The 24,736-nt window shown below is 31.7% G+C and overlaps 1 protein-coding gene across 1 annotated transcript; it reads right to left on the bottom strand.

The window, feature by feature from the left end:
• Positions 1-631: 631 nt before the first annotated feature.
• LOC108905803 (organic cation transporter protein-like) lies at positions 632-23,055 on the bottom strand. Its single transcript, XM_018708824.1, has 8 exons — positions 22,711-23,055; positions 13,350-13,581; positions 7,018-7,124; positions 6,788-6,942; positions 5,279-5,393; positions 3,177-3,676; positions 1,009-1,190; positions 632-854 (listed from the first exon to the last, which is right to left on the bottom strand). Exons 1-8 carry the CDS (start codon positions 22,872-22,874, stop codon positions 672-674), a joined length of 1,638 nt encoding a protein of 545 aa, XP_018564340.1. The 5' UTR covers positions 22,875-23,055; the 3' UTR covers positions 632-671.
• Positions 23,056-24,736: the final 1,681 nt, after the last annotated feature.

Consider the following 24,736-nt stretch of genomic DNA (forward strand, 5'->3'; position numbering starts at 1 on the left):
GTTAGTTGGGGCATATAGCCCGTGAAACAGTTATTTACCACAATGTCATTAATTAAAAACGATAAAATCAGACTGAGCATGGTGCCCTATCTGGAAATTGGCTTTAAATCAACCCTTTCTTTTTGGTGCTTACTTAAATTGTTTTGGTTATCCAAGACACATATAAAATGACATAAATTCATGTCATTTCTTGATTCATATCATTCATATCATCAAGATCACACTCGAATAGATATTTCTGCAGTGCTGTAACCATTTTTGGAGGCTTTACATTTAAGCTACGTAGTTTTTATAATTGCTGAAACACTAGTCCGCCACTTCTGAATTTTTCTTGGACAAATTTCAGAAATTTTCAGCTTAGATAAAAATTATTTTAGAAATTTTGCAAAAAGTTTGCCCTACATGAAACGTTCTGTATAATAGAGATAGAAACTCAAACTAATTCCAGCTTCATTGATTTGCTCAAATGATAAAAAACGAAACAAGTTTATTTAAAAATCTCTCAAATTCACATGAATTCACACAATTAATTCTAATATAGAATACATACATCTTTTAACAAATAATTTGGAATTCAGAAATTTAATAAATAACATTAATTTAATACTACATATATTTACATATGTACCCGTTTGAATAGAATATAAAAAACCTCGATTAACAATAAAAAATTAGCTCTTTTCTTTTTTTTCCTGCTTTTCAGAAATTTTGCGGCGTCTGGAAATATTTTCTGCTTCTTGGATGGTATCAGGTAGTTCAATATTTAAGGTTTCAGGGAAGAGTAACGTCAGGAATCCTGCGATAATCGACATCACTGCAAAACTGACGAGCGGCAAAGGCGTCCAAAGCTGAGCCTGAGAAAAGAACAAATCGTTTTGTAAAGTACAGCCGTGGACAATAAAAGTCTCCTTCATATGTTTCACGTCGGAAAACTTGTATTGTTTATGTTTACGTATAAAAAGTGTCATTTAGCTGGCAACTAAAAATGTTTTCAATATTGACGCTTACCAAAAGGGGTGTTTGTGGAGCTATCATAGACCCCAACCTTCCGAAAGTGGAACAGGTTCCCATAAAAGAGTGTCTCATGGTCGTTGGAAACATTTCGCTTGTGATAACGTATAGGTTTGTAAAGGCGGCTGTGGCCCCAAATTTACCCAGCAAATAAACTGAGAGGCTGCCGACATGAGAGTCTAAAAAACAAATGCCGGTGTAGCAAGTCATACACAGATAATAAATAAAGATATGATGAATTGAAAAATCCAGAAATGTGTTAATGAGTGTGAAATATCTCTCTTTAATTGTCAAATTAACATTCCATTCCACTACTGTAATGATTACACAGCCCCACAAAAAAAAAGTCGTGATCTGGACCTATGTATCGGGCTCCTCCGAAGGGTTTGGTACCCCTTCTACTTCTATATCCTTCCGGACATAGATGTGGGAGAGGAATTTTTTTCTTGTTTTTACTGCGCATTAGCCGGAATATTTTTGGCTCTGCAAAAAAAGTTAAGCGGTATACGAAATTTTTTGACCCCAGATTCGGATTGAGCGTGGAAAAATACATAGGAATGCCATGGTCAGTCATCCAGATCACGACCTTTTTTTTTGTGGGGCTGCGTTATCTTTAGATATGCCATGCACATCAAATGCTTCATTAACATATTTCATATTATAAAAATGAGTCGATTGATTGTCTAAAATCAGTTTGCAATAAATTCCATTTGCAGCCTTCTATCTAAGATAAGCATTTTTTTATTATGTAATCGTACTGCTTTAACAAATATTACAATAATATTTACAATGTTGAGAAATGTGAATTAAATGATAAGAATTAATAAGTAAGCAAGGTAATAAACGTTTATTACTACAAATTTATTTATATCAAAGGTTTTTTTGGATTATAATAAATAGCGACGATAGCTAGTTCCAGCTAGTTCAAAATCATTGAGAAATCTAAATGTAGATTACAGGAAAATAGATATTATCAAGCATGCACTAATTATATTAAAAGTGGTCTCGGTGAACGTTGAAAATTGCTATGGAGTTATTATTGGCCTCGGCAATGAAGTTCCGATCAAAAAAACTTTGACAGACAAGACGGTTTGTTTGTCTGTTTTTGGTCATTTTTACTCCATTTTTGTAGCATTTCAGACACATGTATAGTGGAGCAGAAACGCAATGCGGATAGAGATGTCATTCATTTGCAAGGAAGGCACCCTAAACCCTCCTCCTAAACTGGCCGATAAGTACTCCAAAGACGGGTTAAACGCACATATACCCTCCCTCCCAATGGCCAAGAACCAACCCCAAGAGTGGTTAAATGCGTCTCTGATCTCTTCCACCGACCCGTTCTCCTCCATCTCCGTCTCTGAGGATGATACAATCCAAAAACATAATGTCACGCGCCAAAATCACCCTTCAAGCAGGTGAAAACGCTTTTTGTATATCAGCGACCAAATCTCCTTATCCAAAATCTACATATGTCTGTGCGATCCTTGTTACTGGTGCAAAAAAACGTTATCCCTCATTTTTGCTCACACTTCGCGGCACCCGAGATCATCTGACGGCGTAGAGGTGGTGACCTCTTGATCTCTTTTGTTTTATTTCTATTTGTCTGTTTTCATCTTTTATGTTTGTTTTTTTTATTTTTTCGTCTGTTGTTACGTTTTTTGACTGTTTATCTGTTTTTTTATTTTCAAATTTTCTATTTAATTATACCGTAGTGGAGTGATTAAGACTTAACTGTGGCTTGTAGAATAGGTTATATGTACAGGGTGTCCCAAAATAACGTGCACAACGGAAAACCACAGATTCGTGGACTCAAAATAGGCAGACTTAGGTTAATTCATTTATATCCGAAATCGCTTCGTTTGGCGTTTAACCCCTTTCCGGGGTTAAACGCATATACGCAAGGAGTAAAAATGGCCAAAAACAGACATAAAAAAACATCTGCCGGGGTTGTTTTGATCGGACCTTCATTCCAGAGGCCAAAAATTCCACGTATCCACAGCAATTTTCAATTTAGACCGAGCCGACTTTTTAATGTAATTGTGCGTGGCCCTTTAATATATTAGATGGAAGTGAGAAAGATTAAAAAAATTAATTTTTATTTTATAGAAATATTTGAAAAATGCGAAAAAATAATTAAAATTATAGCATCAATTGGATGAAGTTACCTGATGGAACAAAAATAAACGCAACGCAGGCCATTCCAGTGATCAAATAGGAGGCGGTCAAGGATTTCTTCCTTCCGAAATACTCAAGCATGTAGTGACAAGAGACGTATGCGGGTATCTCCACCAGGGCAGTCAAAATGAAATCAAGATAACTGTTTCCAGCAGCCAGCGCTACTGAGTTTAGCGTCAGTCCGTAAAATAAGAAAGTGCAAGTAATCCAACAAAAACAACAGTTGATCAGCCTCAATATCAGCTTGGTAGATTTACAAGCATCCTTCAAGGTGTTCACTTCTTTTAGGTGTGTGTCGATATCGACACTGGACAGTTTCTCTAGAGCGTTTTCTGATAGTTCTATCCCGTTAAATTTTGCTGTCGTCCTCAGTGTTTTCTTGGCTTCTTCTATTCTGCCTTTGCTTAAGTTCCATCGTATAGACTCGGGCAATATCCAGAGGTAGACTAAGAGGAAGAAACCTGGAGAATACAGTACATAGATGAGAGGCCTGAAAAAAAAGGTGGAGTTGTATTGTACTGTGTTTTACTTAAATAATTAATGTATTATCCTTCACTGAAAATGTTTATATAGGAACAAAAGGAAATAAGGTCTATAATAGACTGCAAATTACAGTAAAGGAAGAGGGTGATGGCATATAAGTACTGTATACAGGGTGTGGCGTGTATAATCTATAAAAATTAAACTACATCTTCCTGATGATATTTGTAATAGAAAACTCTTATACAAAAAAGTTATATCTTCGCGTTTTTTTTGTAAATTAAAGTTCATTTATTCAACGAAAATGAAGCCCGATCCTGTTTATTAAAAACTTTGGAAGTGTTTTGACTAGGTTGTACCGGGAACGATGGCCACAACGTCACCCCCCATGTGCAAATACAATCTTACAGTACGTTCAGTAGCTTCGAGATACGGGAAGTGTTATTCCTCGAGGAAAAGGACGCGAACCTTAATTTTGAAGATGCAGTATTGGAAAATCTTGACGAAGACCCCACAATTAGTACTCGACGACTCGCACAGCAAGTAGGAATCTCATCTCGTACCGTACATCGTATCTTAAGGCGCCAGCAGTTGCTCCCCTATCATCTGCAACCATATTTTACCCCCGGATTGTGATCAACGAATGCATTTTTGCAGATGATTTTTACGGCAATGTGCCAATCAAGTAGACTTTACCGCTTATGTTTGTGTAACAGATGAGGCGACATTTACCCGTGATGAAGTGAATTTCCATATTATGGACATATAGGCCGATGAAAATCCTCACGTGATTAGGGAAACTCATTTTTAACATCTGTTCTCGCCGCGGTAAATGTTTGGGCTGGCATAATAGGCGATATACTTGTGAGTCCCTATTTCTTTGAAGAACGACTAAATGGACCAAAGTATGCTGACATTTTGGAAAACCGGTTGCCTGAATTATTGGACGATGTGGCGTTACAAGTTTGGGCACGCATGTTTTATCTTCAAGACATGACTCCTCCAAACAGCACTCGAGAAGTTTAGTAACGACACTTTTGAATGAAAAATTTCCTCAGCGATGGATTCGACGCTTTGGTCCTGTGCCGTGGTTACCTCGGTCACCCGATCTAACTCCAATGGTCACTTGAAGTCATTGGTAAATTTTGTTTCATTTTGGGCACGCAGTAACAACAATGCATTTAAGATAGTAATTACTATTTATTATTATAATAAGAAAATATCAGTTTTTTTAAAATATCTATTTTACTTAGTTTGTACTGTTGCACTGAAAAATTTGCCAAAAATACAGCACACGGACGGGACCGTTTCAGAGAAAATATTTTGATCCATAATTGAACTTTAATTTACGAAAAAAAAAAAACGCAAAAGTAGAACTTTTTCGTATAAGACTTTTCTATTACAAATATCGTTAGGAAGCTGTAGTTTAATTTTTATAGATTATACATGCCACACCCTGTATATTTGCAATACAAGACCATATATGTTGAGAAGCTGAAAACCATAAAAATCAATGGAATACTTAGATCGACAACATTGCCGCAATGGAAAGAGATAAATTAAATGATTGAAAATAAAGAAAATGATAGGAAGTAGTGGATTATAAACTTACCTCCAAGATTTAATAATCCAAGCGGCCCCAGCTGTGAAAACTTCTCCAACGGCATAGCACGAACTGGCTAATATACCAGTTAAAACTCTTGTCTTTGGTCCTACTAATTCCACTCCTGCAAAATATTTTAAAAGAATATGAAAGAAAATTTTAAAACTAAAACCTTAGACAAGCAAAATTATTTTATTAAGTAGGTACTATATTATTTATTCTAAATATCGAAGTCACTCAATTTGGAAGATAACCAGAAAGTTGTACTTTGATAAAAAACGTTTTAGTGTTAGCATTAACAACATGTTTAAAAGATAGACATACTGTAAACTAATATACATATAATCGTAGTATCGTAATAATTAATTGGTACTTGGAAAATAATTACAGTTAATTACCTAATTTTATTAAATATCAGTTAAGTAGTTTGCCACACAAATAAAGCAAGTTGAAAGATGATTTAATTAAAGCTGGTTTAATCAAAGTTGAACATTGAATCGAAAATTTGTTTTCAATTTATAACAAAGTTACAATTTATAATTCTAAATTTTGTGTTGCTAATTTAAGATACCAGCCTTTGAAGTCGAGATGGATTTTCAATAAAAGGAATTTCTATTATGTTATCTATAAACAGTATATTCCAAGAATATATTTCTTGGATATGAAGATTATACATTTATTAAGACAGATATTATTGAATTCTGTTATGATTTTATTTTAATGAAATGAAATCAATATTAATAATTTTCTTCTTGTCTTTTTGTCACTACTCAGTTAATCCCTGTCAAAACTATTTGATATTTTCCTAATTATTATATTATAAATTTTGATAAACAGAAATGTTATTACTTTCTAAAAAATATAATTATATTCTACTATTCTCTTTGCTCTGCGTGGTTAGTACCTAGACTTCTTGGGTATATATTGAACATTGTAAGCATGATGTAAATCTTTAATGAGAATATGCTGTAGAGAGCTTCTCGAAATGTCGAATTTGTCTGTTTTTAATAACTCAGAACTGTCAGCTGTTACGCTGTCTTTTTTTTCGTTGACTACACTTTACCGCACAAGTGGCGCAAAAATCAAATCTTACGTGAATTTAAAGACACTCGATATTATGTATTTTTATTGTAGTGAATAATTACATTATTTTAACAACTTCAATTATATCAGTATGTGTATATGTTCTATTATTTTGTAGTTTAATTTATTGTAAAGGTGGTAAGTTAATTCAATTAAATTCAAATTTCTCTTCTAAAAAATCTTACCAATTGAAGTCTTCAAAACCAGAACTCAAAAATGCAAAAACAAGGTTTATATTTATTACTAACTGTTTACTAGATATTGTTGGTGTAATTTAATACTAGTTGGGCCATGCAGAGCATAAAATAGTTGTTCCCCGTAATATCAACAGTTAGGATCTTGTCTTGCTTGAATTTCTCTTTCTAGACATAACGAATTACTCATTTGTTTGTTTGTTTCATATTTTAGAGATAATTAATCGTAAAATTTTATTACCTAAAACAAATCCACAAATATATGTTCCAGAACCAAATGCAGCATCGAGGAATTCAAAGACGAGAAACAATTCATAGGTTGGCATGAAGGTACGTATTATTCCACAAATGGAACAGACAACCATTCCCCAAATTAATACAAGCTTTCGACCATACCTAAAACATAAGATTATACGTAGAAGGTTAAATAAAAACTATGAATATATGGAAAAAGCAGAAAAAAATACTTACTTGTCTGAAACAATGCCAGATACAAACAATCCGAAGAATTGGCCGATGCTGTTGACAGTTCCGACCATTGTTATTTTCCATAAGTTGTCGTCACAGTGTAAGTCGTACTGGAAAATGGACATTGTTAATTTTTTCCATTAGGTCAAAATTTTGACTTATAAATATACTTAACGCAATAAAATTAATTTTACTATGACCCTGAATTTGGGTCAAGATCCCGCGACATGTTTGTGAAATATTGCAGTATGTAGTAGTTTTAACCAGTTTGAGTGTCGCTTTATCTTTTACAAACAAATCTTAAAATTAGAAGAATACTCATTGACTAATGTCGCATTTTAATTTTTTGCATGTAAATTTTGACCTTAATACCGTATGTGAAACCTTCCTTGATCTCCTTGACAGTATTTTTTATTCGAGCAGAATAATATATTATGCATACATTTTTGCACTTCATAAATTGTTAATATGATCAGGTTTACACTAGTTCAAGGCTTCTTCAATGTCGGCACTCGTACTATCTTAATGTAGGTCATGTATGTATACAGAACGAAAATAGAAAATTTTATATGAAAATGTAGAAAGCAATGCTGCTAAAATATTTATTAAATTAATAGGATAATTTAGTTGCATTGTATACATATATATGCAAACGTTGTCAAGTTCAAATGATGGACGAAAAAATGGTGTTCCCAAAACAAATGTTGAATTGTTAGTAAACAAAAACATGTTTATTTCTTATAAGTTTCGTAGCTTTACAGGTACCTGATTAAAACAACGTATTTCTGAACCTTAAAATTGTTATGAAGGAAATGACCCATCATTCAGAACCTTCAATTACTAAAACACTCGTTGCCTCCGTATTAATGACCTAGTAAAATTTTGTGGTATTTTTTTTATCTAATTACGTGTTAGGTTAGATAAATTTTAGGCTGTTGACAACTACAGCGTATATTTATGCGAATTAATAAATTAAAAGTGCGTGCTGGAATACATCCTGTCATAAATCAAAATAATTAAATGTTTCTATTGTTGAAAATTGAATGAAATCTTTATGTTGTTATGTTTGCACAGAGCTACAGGTTAATTCACGACTAGATAAAATATTTTCCACTTGATACGTTTATTATACTATTATTGCTAAGTAAATTAAGAAGAATGTCTCATATAATCCTATACTTATGTTAATCTACTTCAAATAGTATATAAAGAAGCTGTATTACAAAAAGATACTCTTGTTCCAAGTTTATAGTAACCGAAAAAAAACACGGTAAATTTATGAATTAAGTTTTCTGCAGTGGCTCGTTACGTTGTAATTAGATGAGCCCCGTGGATTTTTTACTAGGTGGGGAAGAAAGAAAAAATAATAATTTTTAAGGTCAAACGACTAAATGCATCTGGAAATTTTTAGTTGCATTTACAATATTATAGAAAAACTGATGTTCACGAGCAGGATTTTCATTCAGATTTTATAAAAAATAATACGCAACTATTTGGATATTTTATTCATCCACTCCCAAATAATAAGGAAAAAATAAAAATTATATTATTAATAATAACAGAACTTTAGAAATTGTATTTACAATAAAATTAAGTAACAGAAAAAAACAAAGTTATATATTTACCTAATAATTAACAAAATTGTTCCTACTTGGTGTATGAATATTAAAAAATATGAAAAAATATAAAAACTAATTTTCATAAGGTAGCCAGCCAACTTATCTATTTACATATAAAACCACGCCGCCAGCTTTTCGTTTGCCTCCACTTGTAACAAAATATTTTAAAAACACAGTGATTGTTTTTATAAAATAGGTTTATTCGTCCGTATTTTAAATTTGCGCTTCTAATGTCTTCATAAAATTGAGGATCGGCACTAAGACTTTGCAATAGTTGTTTAAGAGCTATTGTGTCATAGTATTTCTAAGTCTTAATGCGATTAAGACACAAAAAGTTTCTTTCTACCGAGACACTTGTTGCTGGAATTGTTAAAACTGGGCAAAACAATTTGCATGTTTCCGAAAATTCCATTTTAAATTCTTTGTATAATATTTCTATCGTTTTTTGAACTTCGAAATTACGAAATTGTTCGTCTCTATACGAAATATTAAGTTCGTTTTTCAACCTATGTATTTCAAAAACGTTTGGATATATTTGTAATAAATATTCAAACGATTTTTCGGGAAATTTGTTTGCATATTTGGGAAATTTTGAGGAAATTCCTCAAAATTAAATTAAAGCAAAAAATTAAATCATATAAATTCCGAAAACGAGTATGTAAAGGGGAAATATATTTCGAAAATATTTCTAATTCGACGCAACTTTTGCCCCGTTTACTTGGTAGTCCAGTAATATTTTTCACATAATTAAAAATATTTTTAAATTTTTCTTCGTTTCTTAATTGAGAAATTTTTTGACTAGTGATTTTAATTTGTTTAGAGCAGTAGTTTACGTCAATACGTCTTGAAAAATGTGTTTCAAGAAATAAAACAATATTGTGAGATAGTTTCATTATGTAGAAAGTTTTTTATTTACTTTAAATTAATACCAGCCTTGTCCTTATCCTTAAAGCCTTTGTACTATCCCCCACACTGACATCAGACACTGTTTGCGTACTATGCTACGCGTACATTAATCGCGAACTGAAACTATAAGCAGCTTTGAGCGGGCCTCAATTCCCTCGTAAATCACGTTATTTTAACCGCCTCGCGTGGAGGGGGAACGGTAGCGTATTGTAGGCAAGTGTGACGCGCCTACAAGCAAAGAATTTCTGGCCTCACTATGGCGGAGACTAGTGGGGAGTAACAGTATTCAATGCCCCACCGATGGAAACGGCGAGCGGCGAGATATTCAATATTCAAACAATTATTTTATATTGTTATATATGTTTACTTTAGAAATTAGTTTACCTAACTGTTTATTTAGGTTAATAGTATAATAGTAGGTATGAAAATAATGAAAATATAAGTTGCTTCATACGACGAGCCGCCACTGGTTTTCTGTTCAACTTTTGATAAATTATTATTAGTACCTATTATTATTTTACAATTTTTTTAAATTATTCAGTGTAATTAAAGATAATTCGCGTCACATTTTCATCCTGACAATTATATTTATAAAACAAATTTCATTTACATATTAAAATTCTGTTTCGTTTATTGACTATTAAAAATTAAGATTATCAACTTAAAAAACGNGACCTGAACTGATCCCCTCGTCCCTTCATAATGTATAAAGAAATTATTCAACTTGTAAAACCCTTAAAAGCGTACGTCATTGGTTCCCTTGACAGGCAATGATTTATTACTTTGCATCGAGAATGATCGTACTATAGGAGGCAAGTGTGATGCGCTTACAAGCAAAGAATTGCCGATGGAAACGGCGAGCGGCGAGATATTCAATATTCAAACAATTACTTTATATTGTTATTTTGATTTTTGTTAAATGTAATAGGTAATTGGAAATTAGTTTACCTAACTGTTTATTTAGGTTAATAGTATAAGAGTAGGTATGAAAATAATGACAATATAAGTTGCTTCATACGACGAGCCGCCACTGCTTTTCTGTTCAAATTTTGATAAATTATTATTAGTAGGTATTACTATTTTACAATTTTTCTTTATTATTCAGCGTAATTAAAAATAATTCGGCGTCACATTTTTATCCTGACAATTATAATTATAAAACAAATTTCATTTACATATTAAAATTCTGTTTCGTTTATTGACTATTAAAAATTAAGATTATCAACTTAAAAGAGGACCTTTCCGTAAGGTGTCTTAAATATCCATAATATTGAGTCCTCTGATTTTTTGGGAAACTGTAAATATTTTGTAATCAAGAACCGTTTTATTGTTATCAAAAACATAAATTCCAAAAATGAAAAAAATTGGCCTAACTGAAAAAAAGTTACGGCAACTTAAAAAATAGTCTTTGTCTACACAACTTCGTCAATTTTGAGCTTTTAATAAAGTTTTATAGGAGCTTGTATCATTATTTTAATGAGTAAAATCAATCACTGTTTACCAGTAGTCTCTGTAATTCCGTTATAATGAAAATGATTTATTTTTAATAATAAAATTGAAAGAAAATATTGTTTAAAAATAAATTTTTTCGTTCCTAATTGAGTTCTAATTCCGATGCAAAAATTACGTAATATATTGAACTGAATTGATACTATACTACTATACTAAAATAAGTAGCAATCTTTATTTAAATATTTACTAATACATAAATATGTACGAGTATTTATGGAAGATAAACAACACTGGCATTTGACTGACATAATAAGTAAACGATATTCTGTACTTACTAGTTCGCTACATAATACGATAAATATTGAACTGTTATCATAGGTCATATATTTAAAAAAATTATAACACAGCTATTGGCAGCTAAAGCCTAAAAATAATTTTAAAAACGGCTGCAGATTTATATCAGTATTGTATACAGGATGTTCTTTTAGTCCATGTCATAATTTTAGGTCATTAATTGTCAGGATATTCTAGGTCAAAAAGTCTTAATGCGCCAAAGTCACTGGTTTCCGAGAAATTAAAAAACGTTACAAATATCTGTGAAGAATAGATCGATGAAGTTTGGGTTAAGGGTTCAACTAATTAATTAATGGTGAATTATTACACACATATGTCGATTAGTCACTTCATCAAAAGCGAGTCATTTTCGAATTAATTTAAATTTAAAATCAACTTATTGCACAGTTAAAAAAATCGAAAATAATTCTAAAACTGGTTATTTTGCAAATAATATTTACAGGATGTTTTTGTTTTAAATACACTTTTACATAAAATATAACCAAATATCTAAAAAAATCATTGCTGAAAATTTTCAATTATCTGAGAAACTCTGTAGGAGATATAACGTCTAAAAAACTTTGGTCTTTTGATGGTTAAACTATACAGGATGTCTCATAATTAGCTGCCAACCCTGAACAGGCCGATTCTATGATCAAAACTAAGTAAAAAAGTTTATATGAACATGGGTCCGGAAATGCTTCCTAAGGGCACAGGGACCCATTGAAGAGGGAGGAATGGAAATCATTTTTTTGCAATATCTCTCAATCGCGTTGTGATAAATAAATGAAATTTGGTATACACAGCTAAATTTTGATGAGCAATTTGATGGACTAATCCATTTATTTCCACAAGGTCCATTGGGGTGGGTACGGGGGGGCCCTTGGTACTTTGCGTGTGTAACTTTTTCATCTTTGACTTTTTAACAAATTGGACAGCAAATTCCGTTTTCCCGAACTGTTTTACGTTAAAGAGGTACTCTTGTTTCAAATCGTTATCTTTAACGGTTTCTGAGAAAATCGCTCTTGAATTAATCCCACTTTGGTCAATTTCATAGTAATTTAAACAAGAGTACATTTTTAACGTAAAACAGTTCGGGAAATCGGAATTTGCTGTCCAATTTGTCAAAAAGTCAAAGATGAAAAAGTTACACACGCAAAGTACCAAGAGCCCCCCCGTACCCACCCCAATGGAGTTGTGGAAATAAATGGATTAGTCCATCAAATTGCTCATCAAAATTTAGCTGTGTATACCAAATTTCATTCATTTATCACAACCCGATTGAGAGATATTGCAAAAAAATGATTTCCATTCCTCCCTCTTCAATGGGTCCCTGTGCCCTTAGGAAGCATTTCCGGACCCATGTTCATATAAACTTTTTCACTTAGTTTTGATCATAGAATCGGCCTGTTCAGGGCTGGCAGCTAATTATGAGACACCCTGTATATGAAACTGAAATTTGATTAGACATTTCCTATAGGTATATTTAGTTTTGTGAATCGAACATAGGTATATTTTTCATTGGTTCAATAAAATGGAAAACACATTTTTTGTAATATAACTGGGAAACAAATACCCCCAACAACTTTAAAAAAAACTTAGAAACGAAGAAATTTTTCTGTTTTCAATGACAATATAGTTATACCTCTTCAATGAATTTTTTTCTTTAATTAATTGAAGTCAATAGTTTAAGTTTTACTGATCTATTTCAAATATCTTCAGATATATTTGAAAAAGAAAATGTCATATACTTTTAGAATGTCATTACCTTTTATTTCGGATTCTAGTTCAGCAAAACCTTTTGACCTAAAATGGTCTAAGGCGCACAGCTCTGAAATTGTGAACTAGACTTCAAAAACACCCTGTATAAATAAAATTAATTTCTATTAGTTGATTTTACCATTTAAAAAAATATATTGTGATTCTCAAAAGTGAATGTGGTTTCTATTTTAGGTACCGCCTTCATTTTCATATAGAGGTGTATCTGATGGGGATATATCATATGGGGATATTTCATCAACTTACCTCTTGGAGTATGCTTTTCTCTGTACTTTTATAAACAAAAGACGAACATCTCAACTTATGGCTGGTATCAAAGTTATCAGCGGAACAATTTTCGTTGACGACGTCACTTGAATTTGATATGTGCAAATACATTTCGCAGTTTTGTGGTGTACTTCCTTTGTAAGGTACTGCGTTGATCAACCAAGAAGGCTCGTATTCAGGAGTGTCTGAATCGCAAGCAGGAATCTCACATCTAAAAAATAGTAATTTATTAATGATTATTAAAAAATAACACATAATAGAAAAGAATTATTGACGAGATTTCATCATAAAATAGCATAAACAAACACTAAAAAATAGATTTATTCATGTACTATTCTCAATACGTATATAAATAAGCAATACTATTATTGATTTAATTAATTAATTAATTTAATACACCTATCAATAGGTCGTACTCAATTATAGAACGAGGGTATAAAAGATAACAATTAATTACAGGCGAAAATTGAACAAAAAAAACATCATGATGAAACATCATCAAAGTAATAAAAAAGTATAACTTACACACTAATTAAAACATATAAAGAAATATTAAATTACATACTTATCAAAAATAAAGTTGTTTTAAAGCATTAAGCTCCAGTTAAAAATGCCTACGAATACAGATTGCAGTTGTCACATGTTATAAGAAGTGGGGAGTATTTGGTTATATTAGTACGAGGAGTCGATAAAAAAAATGTCCTGCTTCCTCTAAAGACAAATTTTGGAGATAGAACAAGACAATTTAGAAAAAAACTCCTAGTAGTCCGTCAAATAATATAAAATTTTAAAAAGAAAGTCCCGAGAACAGTATTTCCGACTAGTGTCATACTTTACAAAAGTTAACATTTAATGGAAATGGAACGAAATTAGGAAAGTTAAATTTACCACCTATTTTGAAATTTGGACATATTTTTGAAAGCTTCCAAATAAAAGATAAAGTAACCTGCGCACAGTTAGGTATAAGTTGATTAATTTTTTTAAGGGAAAAGAAAAAATCTGAACACAGCATTTTATCCGAAATGCTAGGATCCGGGATACTTATTTTAGGTTTAATACTTTTTAAAGCTTCGGTTTCGTTGACGTTAAGAATATGTACAGAATTGTTAATGTTATCGTTGGCAAATAAATTATTGGCGCAAGAAGATGACGGTCAATAAGATTTGGAGAATACATCAGCAAATGCAACAATAATATTATTAACATTATCAATGTGACGCCCATTATAATGCAAGGATTGGAATATAACTGTGGAATATCATTTTTGCTGTGAATAATCATCCAAAAGTTACTAGGGTTGTCTTTAATATATGCTTCTGCGTTGCCCATAAATGTCTGGTAAGTTATGTCGATTTCATCTTTACTTCGCAAATTTTTAGTTTCCGTTAGTTTTACATGTACGCCAAAACTTCGCTTTGGCGTTAATAATATTAATAATTATTATAAGAAAAAGAAGGATAAGTTCTCCTAGCGGCAGTAGATAATTTAGAAACGCACATATCAATTATGTCATAAGTTGATGTAATTGTGGGCAAGAACCAAGTCATTTTTTCAAGTTGCTGCGAAAAGTTGGTTTTGCGGAAATTCTACCACCCATTGAAACACGTTGGGAATTTATATATTTTTTTACTTTAACTGAATAATGGACAGTTGGTCCCTTTATCCACGAATCCCTAGAATATTTTTTAATACTCTTAATTTTGACTAAAAACGTTGCACTTAATTTATCATATGCTTTCCCACTTTTTGAGGTCGATATACGCCAGTGGTGGTGAGAAAATTATTATTATTATTGAATCCTTTTTGACCTGTGGTGTTAAATGCAACCCTGTGATTACCTAAATACATATTTTTCTAAATTGTGGGAAAAATCGCAACTTAGGTCAGCTACTGTCTCACGCGATGGTGGAATAAATGAGTTTACATTATAATAAAGCAGGTTGATTCTTTAGACAGTGGTATTCAACCAGGGGTATGTGAGGACGTCTTAAAGGTTACGCGAAGGAATCTCCTAGTATAATACTGAAACAATTCCATAAGTTTTTAGTATTCCACAATAAATATATATTTTTTTTCGTTCGTTTAAAAAATAAACTCCGCAACCAGCCATGCACAAAAAACCATTATGTTAATAAATAAGCTCAAAGTTTTCATTTACAAATGGTAAATGAAAACTTGATCTTTGTCTAAATTTCGATGTAAATATTGTACTTATGATAATGTAGGTACTGAGGAATTAAAATAAATGACATAAAAAAATCATATTTACCTGCTATCTAATCTCTAATCCAAATCTCTAACCCTCTACAGGCTCTAACTAAAACTAAAATACGTTTACTCTAACTCCGGTTATACTGAAATTTAGAATAAGGGGGTCCGCCAAAGAAAAAAATTGAATACACTGCTTTAGATCATTTTAATGAAAAATGTACACATGGACTTACTTAAAGCAATAAACTTTTTGAAAAATATAATATCTGCTTAAATATCCCAAATGAGGCAAAAATTTGCTGAGTTTGCAAACAACCAGTGGCGGAGATATTGGCAGACATCATGTCTTCTTCACAGTTTCGAAGCCACTGAGTATTTTGGAAATTTTGTCGTTTCATTTGATTATTTGAATTATTATTATTGAATTCCAGACAAACAAGACCTCTTTCATTTTATTGAAAAACGGGTCCTGTTCAACTTATTATGAAGTTTATGAGTATTTTAATCGTATAGATTTTTTTCTATAGATATTTTATAAGGATTAGAGAGAAGCTAGGACTGAGTCCACTGAATTTTAGGTTATATTAAAGATTTGTATTTTGTTTGTTCATGACGTAATTTTTTTACAATTAAAAATAATTTGTTATTTTATGTTGTTCATACATAGAAGTATTTTAATTTAATTAAATTTAATTGGAGTATTTCGAGTTTCATCAGGTGCAAATAAATAAATAATTATGTAAATAAAACAAACACACAAACAAGCAAATAAACAAACAATTAAACAAAGAAACAAATAAACAAACAAACAAATAAATAAGCTAACATGATTCTTTTGTGGCACTTTGTATACTTTTTGTTACTAAACCTGTTTAGAAGAGAGTCAAGAAAAGATTTATAGCTACAATTATACAATAAGAGGTACGATTTTAATTTTTAATTAAACATTTTTTGGAATCTACATAAATTGCATAATGCAGGGTCATAATTTGTTCTCAATCGTGCATCATGATGACAGTGATGATATACAGAAACAATAAAATACTATCGGGTTGTCGTTTGAGTGGTTTATTGACCACGACTGCTGATCATGGTAGTCACTCGGATTTATCATTTTATGGATCGCTGCAAGAGTCGCAGAAGATATTTTAAATTTGATTATTATTAATTTATTTTTTACTTATGTTTACGTCGATTAGATGTAATTCATTTATTTCTTCAAGGACTAACTCAGAGAATGAGGAAAAAAAACAATGTATCTGCACAAAAAAGTTGATTAGCATCGACAATTTTATTAATACCGGTGGGTATTATCTTAATTCTTTTTAATTTAAAATTTATTTTTTTCGTGTTTATCTATGAAAAGATAGCAAAATCAGATGTAGGTACACGATACAATTTTTTAGTTGCATGTTCATATTGTCTTTAAAATATAATATACTTATTTATCAAGGATTTAATCATTTCCTTATAGCAGGATAATTTCAGATAAATTTTAACGTCATGGATCATTTTTTATAACGCCGCACAGATTTTCTAAAATCTTCTGAGATTGTCGAAGCAAGAATACTACATATTAAGGTTAGTAAGTGTTCTTCACTGGTTGAGACGAGATCTCCAAAATATCCGAAACCAGTAAGACACTTAATGCCGTTTTTTGCACGCTCAAATGTTGAATAAATATATAAAACAAACAAGTCGTACATGAATTTATCACTATATATGCTAAATATTATGTACAATAAAATATTAGTTTCCACAGTCATAAAAATGGGGGGAAGATTGTTTACAGGGTGGTTAATTGTATAATTTTTACGTAAATTCAGGTTTTTCGCTTATAACTTTTTTCCGTTCATTTCCACGAGAAAACAGTAAGTACTTTTTTTTTTCGTCTTCAAAAGACCTACATAACTAGCCCTCGAGCGTCAAAAAATATTGATTAGATCAAAAGTTATAAACAGAAGAACTTTTGAATTAAATATTTATAAACTGCGTTATTCTTACCAGAACGTTTTGGCATCGCATTCTTTCATTCCGTATCACTGTTTAATAACTCACGAAATCTGGAATCGGTAAGTAGAATAGTTTACAAGTTATGGCCTTATAAATAAATTAACTAATTATTAGTCTGGACGATCTCGAGGATCTTCCACAATCGCACTGATTTCTTTCGTAGTAGATTTCATAATAAAAAATTGAAATCTATCATTTTTTTATTAATTTCATATTAAAAAAAATCGTCATGATTCGTTGAAAAACAACGGAGTTACAGGCTGTCAAATATATTATTTTCAAGCGAATTTCGCTTATTTAACGGCAGGACTATGAATATTATCGTCATTTTCTTCGGACTCGCTGTCGTTCGTTTCCCCCTCACCTCCGCCGCGCCTAGACTCGCCGAAAATCAAGTGACCCATTAACTTTTGACAATATTTCTTATACACTTAACATAGTTCCACAAATAAAATATTTTTACCTGGGAAAGTACTCGGGTTGCCGGTTACGACAGTATTTTTTTTGCCGCTACCAACCTAATTTGTTTAACAATAGGCCGTCAACTTTGACAGTCTGTAACTCCGTTGTTTTTCAACGAATCTTGACGATTTGTTTTTAACTTAAAACTCTTTTCATAAGCTTTCCGAATATGTAATAATATATAACTATATCACGCTCGTGCGTCATATATTTCATTTTGCAACTAAGGCTAAAAAATAAAAAAAAATCCAGGTTGCAAATTTGAAATTAAAAAAAAATGATATATTTTAATGTATTATTATGAAATCTACCATCAAAAAAATCAGTGCGATTGTGGAAGATCCTCGGGATCGTTCGGACTAATAATTTGTTTATAAGGCCATAACTTGTAAACTATTCAACTTACCGATTCCAGATTTCGTGTGAGTTATTAGACAGTGATAAGGAATGGGAGGATGCGATGCCAAAACGTTCTGGTAATAATACCGCAGTTAATAAATGTTTAATTCAAAAGTCATAAATAAACTTCTTTTGTTTATAACTTTTGATCTAATCAATATTTTTTGACGCTCGAGGGCTATTTTTGTAGGTCCTTTGAAGACGAAAAAAAAAATAGTTTACTGTTTTCTCGTGGAAATGAACGGAAGAAACTTTTAAGCAAAAAACGTGAAATTACGTAAAAATTATACAATTAACCACCCTGTAAACAATCTTCCCCCCATTTTTATGACTGTGGAAACTAATACGTTACTGTACATAATATTTAGCATCTATAGTGATAAATTCAGCTTGCCGAAACAAAAAGTCGCGAAATGGTAATTTCCCAGCTTATTTTCCTGACCTATCTAGCTTTGGTTACTATGAGACCGAATATTTTTGTCAAGTGACATCTGCAGTCATTAGAAATTTCTCCAACTTGAGCTTCTTGTAAGTTATGATTCAAGAAAGTGACGATCCAGACTAAAAAAATGCTTGGTAAGTAGGATGTTCAGTCATAATTCCCGAGAAGTCCAAAGAGATATGCGAGAAAATCTTCAAGCTATTTGCAGCGTGGTGTAATAAGAACTTTGAAAATGTAACAGAAAAGGCGTTTTTTTCAAGAAACGAAACCCTAAAGTCTCCAGGAAGCTTATGGGTTGAATACTCTATGCTCAAAGCTACACTATTTTTGCATAAAGTTGTCGATATTTCAAAATATGATACAATTGCTTTTCTTAAGAGGGATATATTGGACATAAAATGGAAAAATCAAGTAATTTTAGGCCTTAAAAGGCACGGTGGGTGTCGTTCGTCCTCTGCAGCTGAGGGATATATCGAAAACTCTGTTGAAAACAAAAACCAATTTTCAAACAAGATTTTTCATGGAAAAAATTCTACTGTGTTAGAAGGTGTTGATATGGCATATCGATAGCGTGCAAAAAAGTTTATTTTAAAGAAAGCATCAATAATTACTCAAAAGATACTAACATTTAGTTCTCATTGTAAAGAGAGAAGATAAATGAAAATAATATCAATTAAATTAATTAATTAAATTTAATTAATTAAACGTAATTAATTCAATTAATAACAGGGTAGGATGGTCCAGATACTTCATTTGGTAGATAACAGAACAAATTATATTAAGAAAAAAATGTTTTCGAGATACAGGGTGCTTAAGTTAAAAAAATAAGATATTTTCTCAAATAGTTTTGAGAACATATTAAATATAACACTCGGATCAGTGATACATCTACTTAGAGATAAAAATTCGACAAGTTGGCGTACAAATACGTTAATTTTCATTTAATTTGGATAAGTTTTTGAGCCCTAGACTTTTTAATTTTAAAAATTTTAATAAAAAGAAAAATACTCGTTTTAGAAAAATGTATATGAAGTTATTTGTTTCAGAACAAAATTAATTTCTACAACAATAATATTTGAAGCTCTTGATATATCACGCTATACAGGGTATCCCAGAATTACGTGTGCAACGAAAGACCACATATTCACATATATCCGAAATCGCTTCGTTTAGCCGTTAGATGGCCTCAAAGTAAGTGAAATTTTTTTGAATTTTGTAAATAACTGGAATACGTATTAATCGATTTTCGAAATTCATGCAGATAATGTTTCATTTTCACAGCATACGGATTTTCTTGAGCATACACATGTTCATTGTAAATATTTAGGTATTATTCCGCTTCTAGTAAAACAGAATTGGCACGTACAATGACTTAAAGATCGAACTGAAATTACAGTCAACCTACAAAATCAGAGCCTACTAGCACTTTGTTAAGTACTGTAATATGGGTGGCAAGAGAATGCATACATTTAAAAAATATGTTTTATACCCAAACGGCTCATTTAATTACATGACGCCCAAAAAACTTCCAAATGGTATCACCTATCAAATAAAAAATAGTTGTCATTATTGCCCGAAAGAAGAAAAAGTTTTAAACGCATATTATCACCATACATCAATTTTGTAGGAGTTCAAAAGAACGCTCTGTATAACACCAAAATCTGTAGATTATAAGCAAAAGTCCACACCCCAGAAATAATCAAAATCGAGTCCTGGCGAGCTTGATTGTAAATCAGAGAGCGACTCCAAAAAACAAGTAAACAACAGTGGTGCGTACAGAGTTAAAATGTAGTACATACGTGGAATTTAAAAAACAAATTGGATTTATAATAAATTACATTTAAAATAAATAGTTTAAGAGAATAAACGAATTTTTGTAGGAACAAGGGTGCCAGACGTGAACTGACCCCTTCGTCCCTTCATAATGTAAAAAGAAATTATTCAATTTCTAAAACCCTTAAAAGCGTATGGCACTGGATCCCTTGACAGGCAATGATTTATTACTTTGCATCGAATATGATCCTACTATAGATAAATCAGTGGTCCAAGTTTCATCAGTCTGCGTTAAACGTCCAAACGTCAAAATATGTTAGAAAATGTAACACTGTATTGAAAATGAAGCATTTACGATTCGTTCTTATACGAAACTCTTTGTTTTAACTTTTAGTTTTCCTATTAAAACCTGGATTACTCTGTATATTTATTTAAAAGATAAAATTTTGGTACAATCAATTCATTATAATTTTTCTGGATTGTCGACCTCCTATCAATATATCAACAGGAAGTTAGTTACATTAACCCCTTGCTAAAAATTCTAATGGACTATTCAATTAACAGGCCAAAAGCGCTTGAACCGTGTTTTTTATTACGTTTTCACTGAGTAATTTATATTAAATAAAGTATTGCCCTTTAGCAATACCTGTTAAGTGGATTCCTAGATTTAACACCTTATAAAAAAAATTAATTACCTATTATGTGCTATATACTGTAACCTAGAGCATTTTGCACAAACTTTCATCTTTTTTGCATATCGTAAATTTAGCACGTTATTTTATTTTTAATGCTCGAAGGATGTAATAATGTAATGAATACGATAATTAGTGAAAATGGCAGATTTTCTTTAACATCGATCCTTACATATACTTATTACAAACGCAAATTAATTTTATATTATTTTGGTACTACTAACACAGACAAAATAGCTTAGGGCGAAGCTATACAGTCTGTAATATTAATATTGTGTGGAAGTATTTATATTTATGCCATTTCTTATATAATGTTATTTCTGTGGGTTTTGCTACGGTGCGGTGCCACAACAACAAACATATTTGCAGTATGCAAATACTTTAAAATCACACAATGAAATATACAGGGTGTCCCGAAATTCATGTAACAAAATTTGGTCATAGATTCTTAAGACAAATTTAGGGGACCCGTATTTTTTCTTTTTGCCAACTGGCCCCATCTTTTAGAGTTACAGCCCACTGAAATCTGTCCATAAGAAATCTTTTTTATATCTCAAAACCATGTTGTACGAAAATCACTAAATTTGGTACACGGGGGTTTTATGACATGCCGAATCTCACAGTACTACGCTTTTTGGCGAGAAACCCCCTTAGGACACTTTTTCATTTGCCCCCTTGTCTTTGGAACCAGAAAAAAATGTTTAAATTATTAGTTGGCTAGAAAGCCATTGAATTTAGAAACTTTTTTGTCCCTTGATATTTGTTTAATAAAACGCGAGGAGTCTTTCTCCAAAAATAACGATAAAAAATAAAAAATCTGCATACGGTGCTTGCTGTGGACAAAACAAATATTATATCAGTGAAACCCTTCAGATGTTAGAATTAATTAATATCAAAATTGCATAAATAAGGACGAATTGGAAAAATAAAAAAAATTATTACGTTTTTGGGAAAACAATCGTGCTACTAAATTCAATTCCTTATCAATTTTAGAAAAAGAAGCGAGTAATACAAAAGTAATACAAAAAAAATATTATTTTCTTTAAATTTTTGTCAATATTTGTTATAAATTCTCAAACATAAAGTAAGTAATAAGAGATTAAATAAATTTATGACATCTCATCCGTTTAATGAAACTAGATAAACAAATAAATTATAAACTGTCACATTTGACAATTTTGACCAAAAAACTGCAAAGATGAAAAGTTTCTGAGACTAAATACCTATGTACCTTGTGTGAAAAGTGGCCCTAACGATGTATTTATCTACCTTCTAATTATGTGATTTAAAAGTAGGTATCTAATTTATAATTAAAATAATAACATTTTACTCAAAAATGAAAATTTACCTGTAGTCCAGGTCCATGGCAGTGAAAACATAAGCCACGTGAACCGCAGAGTGCAAAATGACCGCGACACAAACTAGACTGAAAACAAATATCTGATATTTGCCGAAATCACCAAGTTGCACAAGAATATTGTCAAGAGAACTGTCCAGATCCGATTTAGTCATTTTTCTAAATTAAAGAAACTTAATAAACATAAACAATAATACGAAGATATGTAATGTTGACTGAAAGAAATAATGTCTCTTTATCACAGAACGGTTTTAATTAATACTGCCTAAAAATAAATTTCTCAATGCTTTCTTCGTTGACGAGCAAGTCGCAATGATTTCTATATAGCTTGCAGCTCGCGTGAGATATATCATAAACTGAGCCAAGCGCTAGCGTGCCCTCTATATATTTCTTTACTAGGTCTCACCAGCGTCGTTGATAAAAATATCCACGGCGGAGAGGTGCTTCATTGGAATATACAGGGTGAGGCGGGTTTTTGCGGTACCTACTCTTAAAAGCCGGCAGAAGATCTAATTTTAAGTAAACAGGTTTATATAAATATATGTCGCAGAAAGCTTGGTTGCGATTTAATAATATACGAGGTTTGATCAAAAAGTAACGGAAATTTTTAAAATGCGCGTATTGTATCTTGTCTATCGAGTTGATTCTTTTTTTGTATTTGTCAATTTAGGCACGTTTAGTTTGTGATTACCGAGCGAATGAGTAAGACTTACCTCACCCCCACTCTTACCGATTTTTTGTGTAGCAAAATGTCGGATCAGAGAGTTTGTATGGTATTTTGTGTTAAAAAAACTTAATTCAGTGCACGGAATCATTCAAAATGTTAAAGAAGGCCTTTGGCGACGATACTACGTCACAGATACGAGTTTATCAATCTGGTCAAATGTGAGGGTCTTTCTAATCGTTTTCTTAGACTACAATGGAATAGTTGATCATGAATTTTTACTTCCCGGTCCAACAGTTAACAAGGACTTACAAGTTTACGCAATCAGGAGAAAACGACAAGAACACGAGAGACAACTCGTGAATTTTGCACCACAACTCACCGGCTCATACCGCTTTGCTTATCCAACAGTTCTTGGTGAAACACAACACCGTTGTGGTGACGCAACCACTCTAATCTGCGAACATAACCCCTGTAACTTTTTCCTATTTTCCAAGCTCAAAAGGATACTCAGAGGACAACAATAGATGAGATAAAGGCAAAATCGTAAACCGTGCTCAAGACGATACCAAAAGAGGCGTTCCAGAGGGATTACTATGAGTATTTTCTGAGAAAATGAATAATTCCCGTTACTTTTTGATCAAATCTTTTATATAATAGATATTTTTCCTAATGTCTTTGACATAGATTGATGAAATTTGGGCTGATGACTTAAATAATTACAGCCAAAAATTTGCTTGATCAAATTGATCACAATCACAAGTGAAGTTACTGGCCGAAGAATATCACTAAGAACCCTAGAATTTCGATGCCACCTTATATTTCTCAAATTAAATAAGTTAATAATTTTGGATGTTACATTCTGGATGGGGTTTTTTAGAAACGAGTTATGCAGGTTTTTGTTATAAGCTTGGTCTTTGTTAATAATGAACTAGATGCGCAATAATTTACAACTAAATTTAATTTAATATACTCTAAACGCTATGAAAAGTAATATTATAAGTGATGATACTACTAAAAGTTTATATGGCAGGTGAGTCAAGTATATAGTTACAAACTTGTGGAGTTTGTCCTATAATTATCCTAACTTGGTTTTACTAAAGATAGTACTTACCATATTACTAGTAGTAATATGGCAAATTTTCAGTCATAACGACCCCAAACGTATTTTCTACTACATACGTTTCTTTGGTTTCGATACTTGCTTATATTTACTACCTACTCGTAGTTATATAATGTATGTATAATGTACATTAAAAAAATATAACGTAGACTTTTCAAATCAGCTGTATTTGCACTTGATTATTAGCCAAGAGTCTTTCCACAAGAGTCTTTTCACGACCGTTTTAATAT

The sequence above is a fragment of the Anoplophora glabripennis genome, unplaced genomic scaffold (genome assembly GCF_000390285.2).
Source record: "Anoplophora glabripennis isolate ALB-LARVAE unplaced genomic scaffold, Agla_2.0 scaffold148, whole genome shotgun sequence".
NCBI classification, from domain to species: domain Eukaryota; kingdom Metazoa; phylum Arthropoda; class Insecta; order Coleoptera; family Cerambycidae; genus Anoplophora; species Anoplophora glabripennis.

Excerpts from the sequence above, each read along its gene's own strand:
- LOC108905803 (XM_018708824.1), bottom strand. The coding sequence starts at position 22,874 with ATGACTAAATCGGATCTGGACAGTTCTCTTGACAATATTCTTGTGCAA. Across the intron at positions 13,582-22,710 it reads GCCATGGACCTGGACTACAG|ATGTGAGATTCCTGCTTGCG; the intron begins GTAAATTTTCAT and ends ACTATTTTTTAG. Across the intron at positions 6,943-7,017 it reads TCTGGCATTGTTTCAGACAA|GTATGGTCGAAAGCTTGTAT; the intron begins GTAAGTATTTTT and ends CTTATGTTTTAG.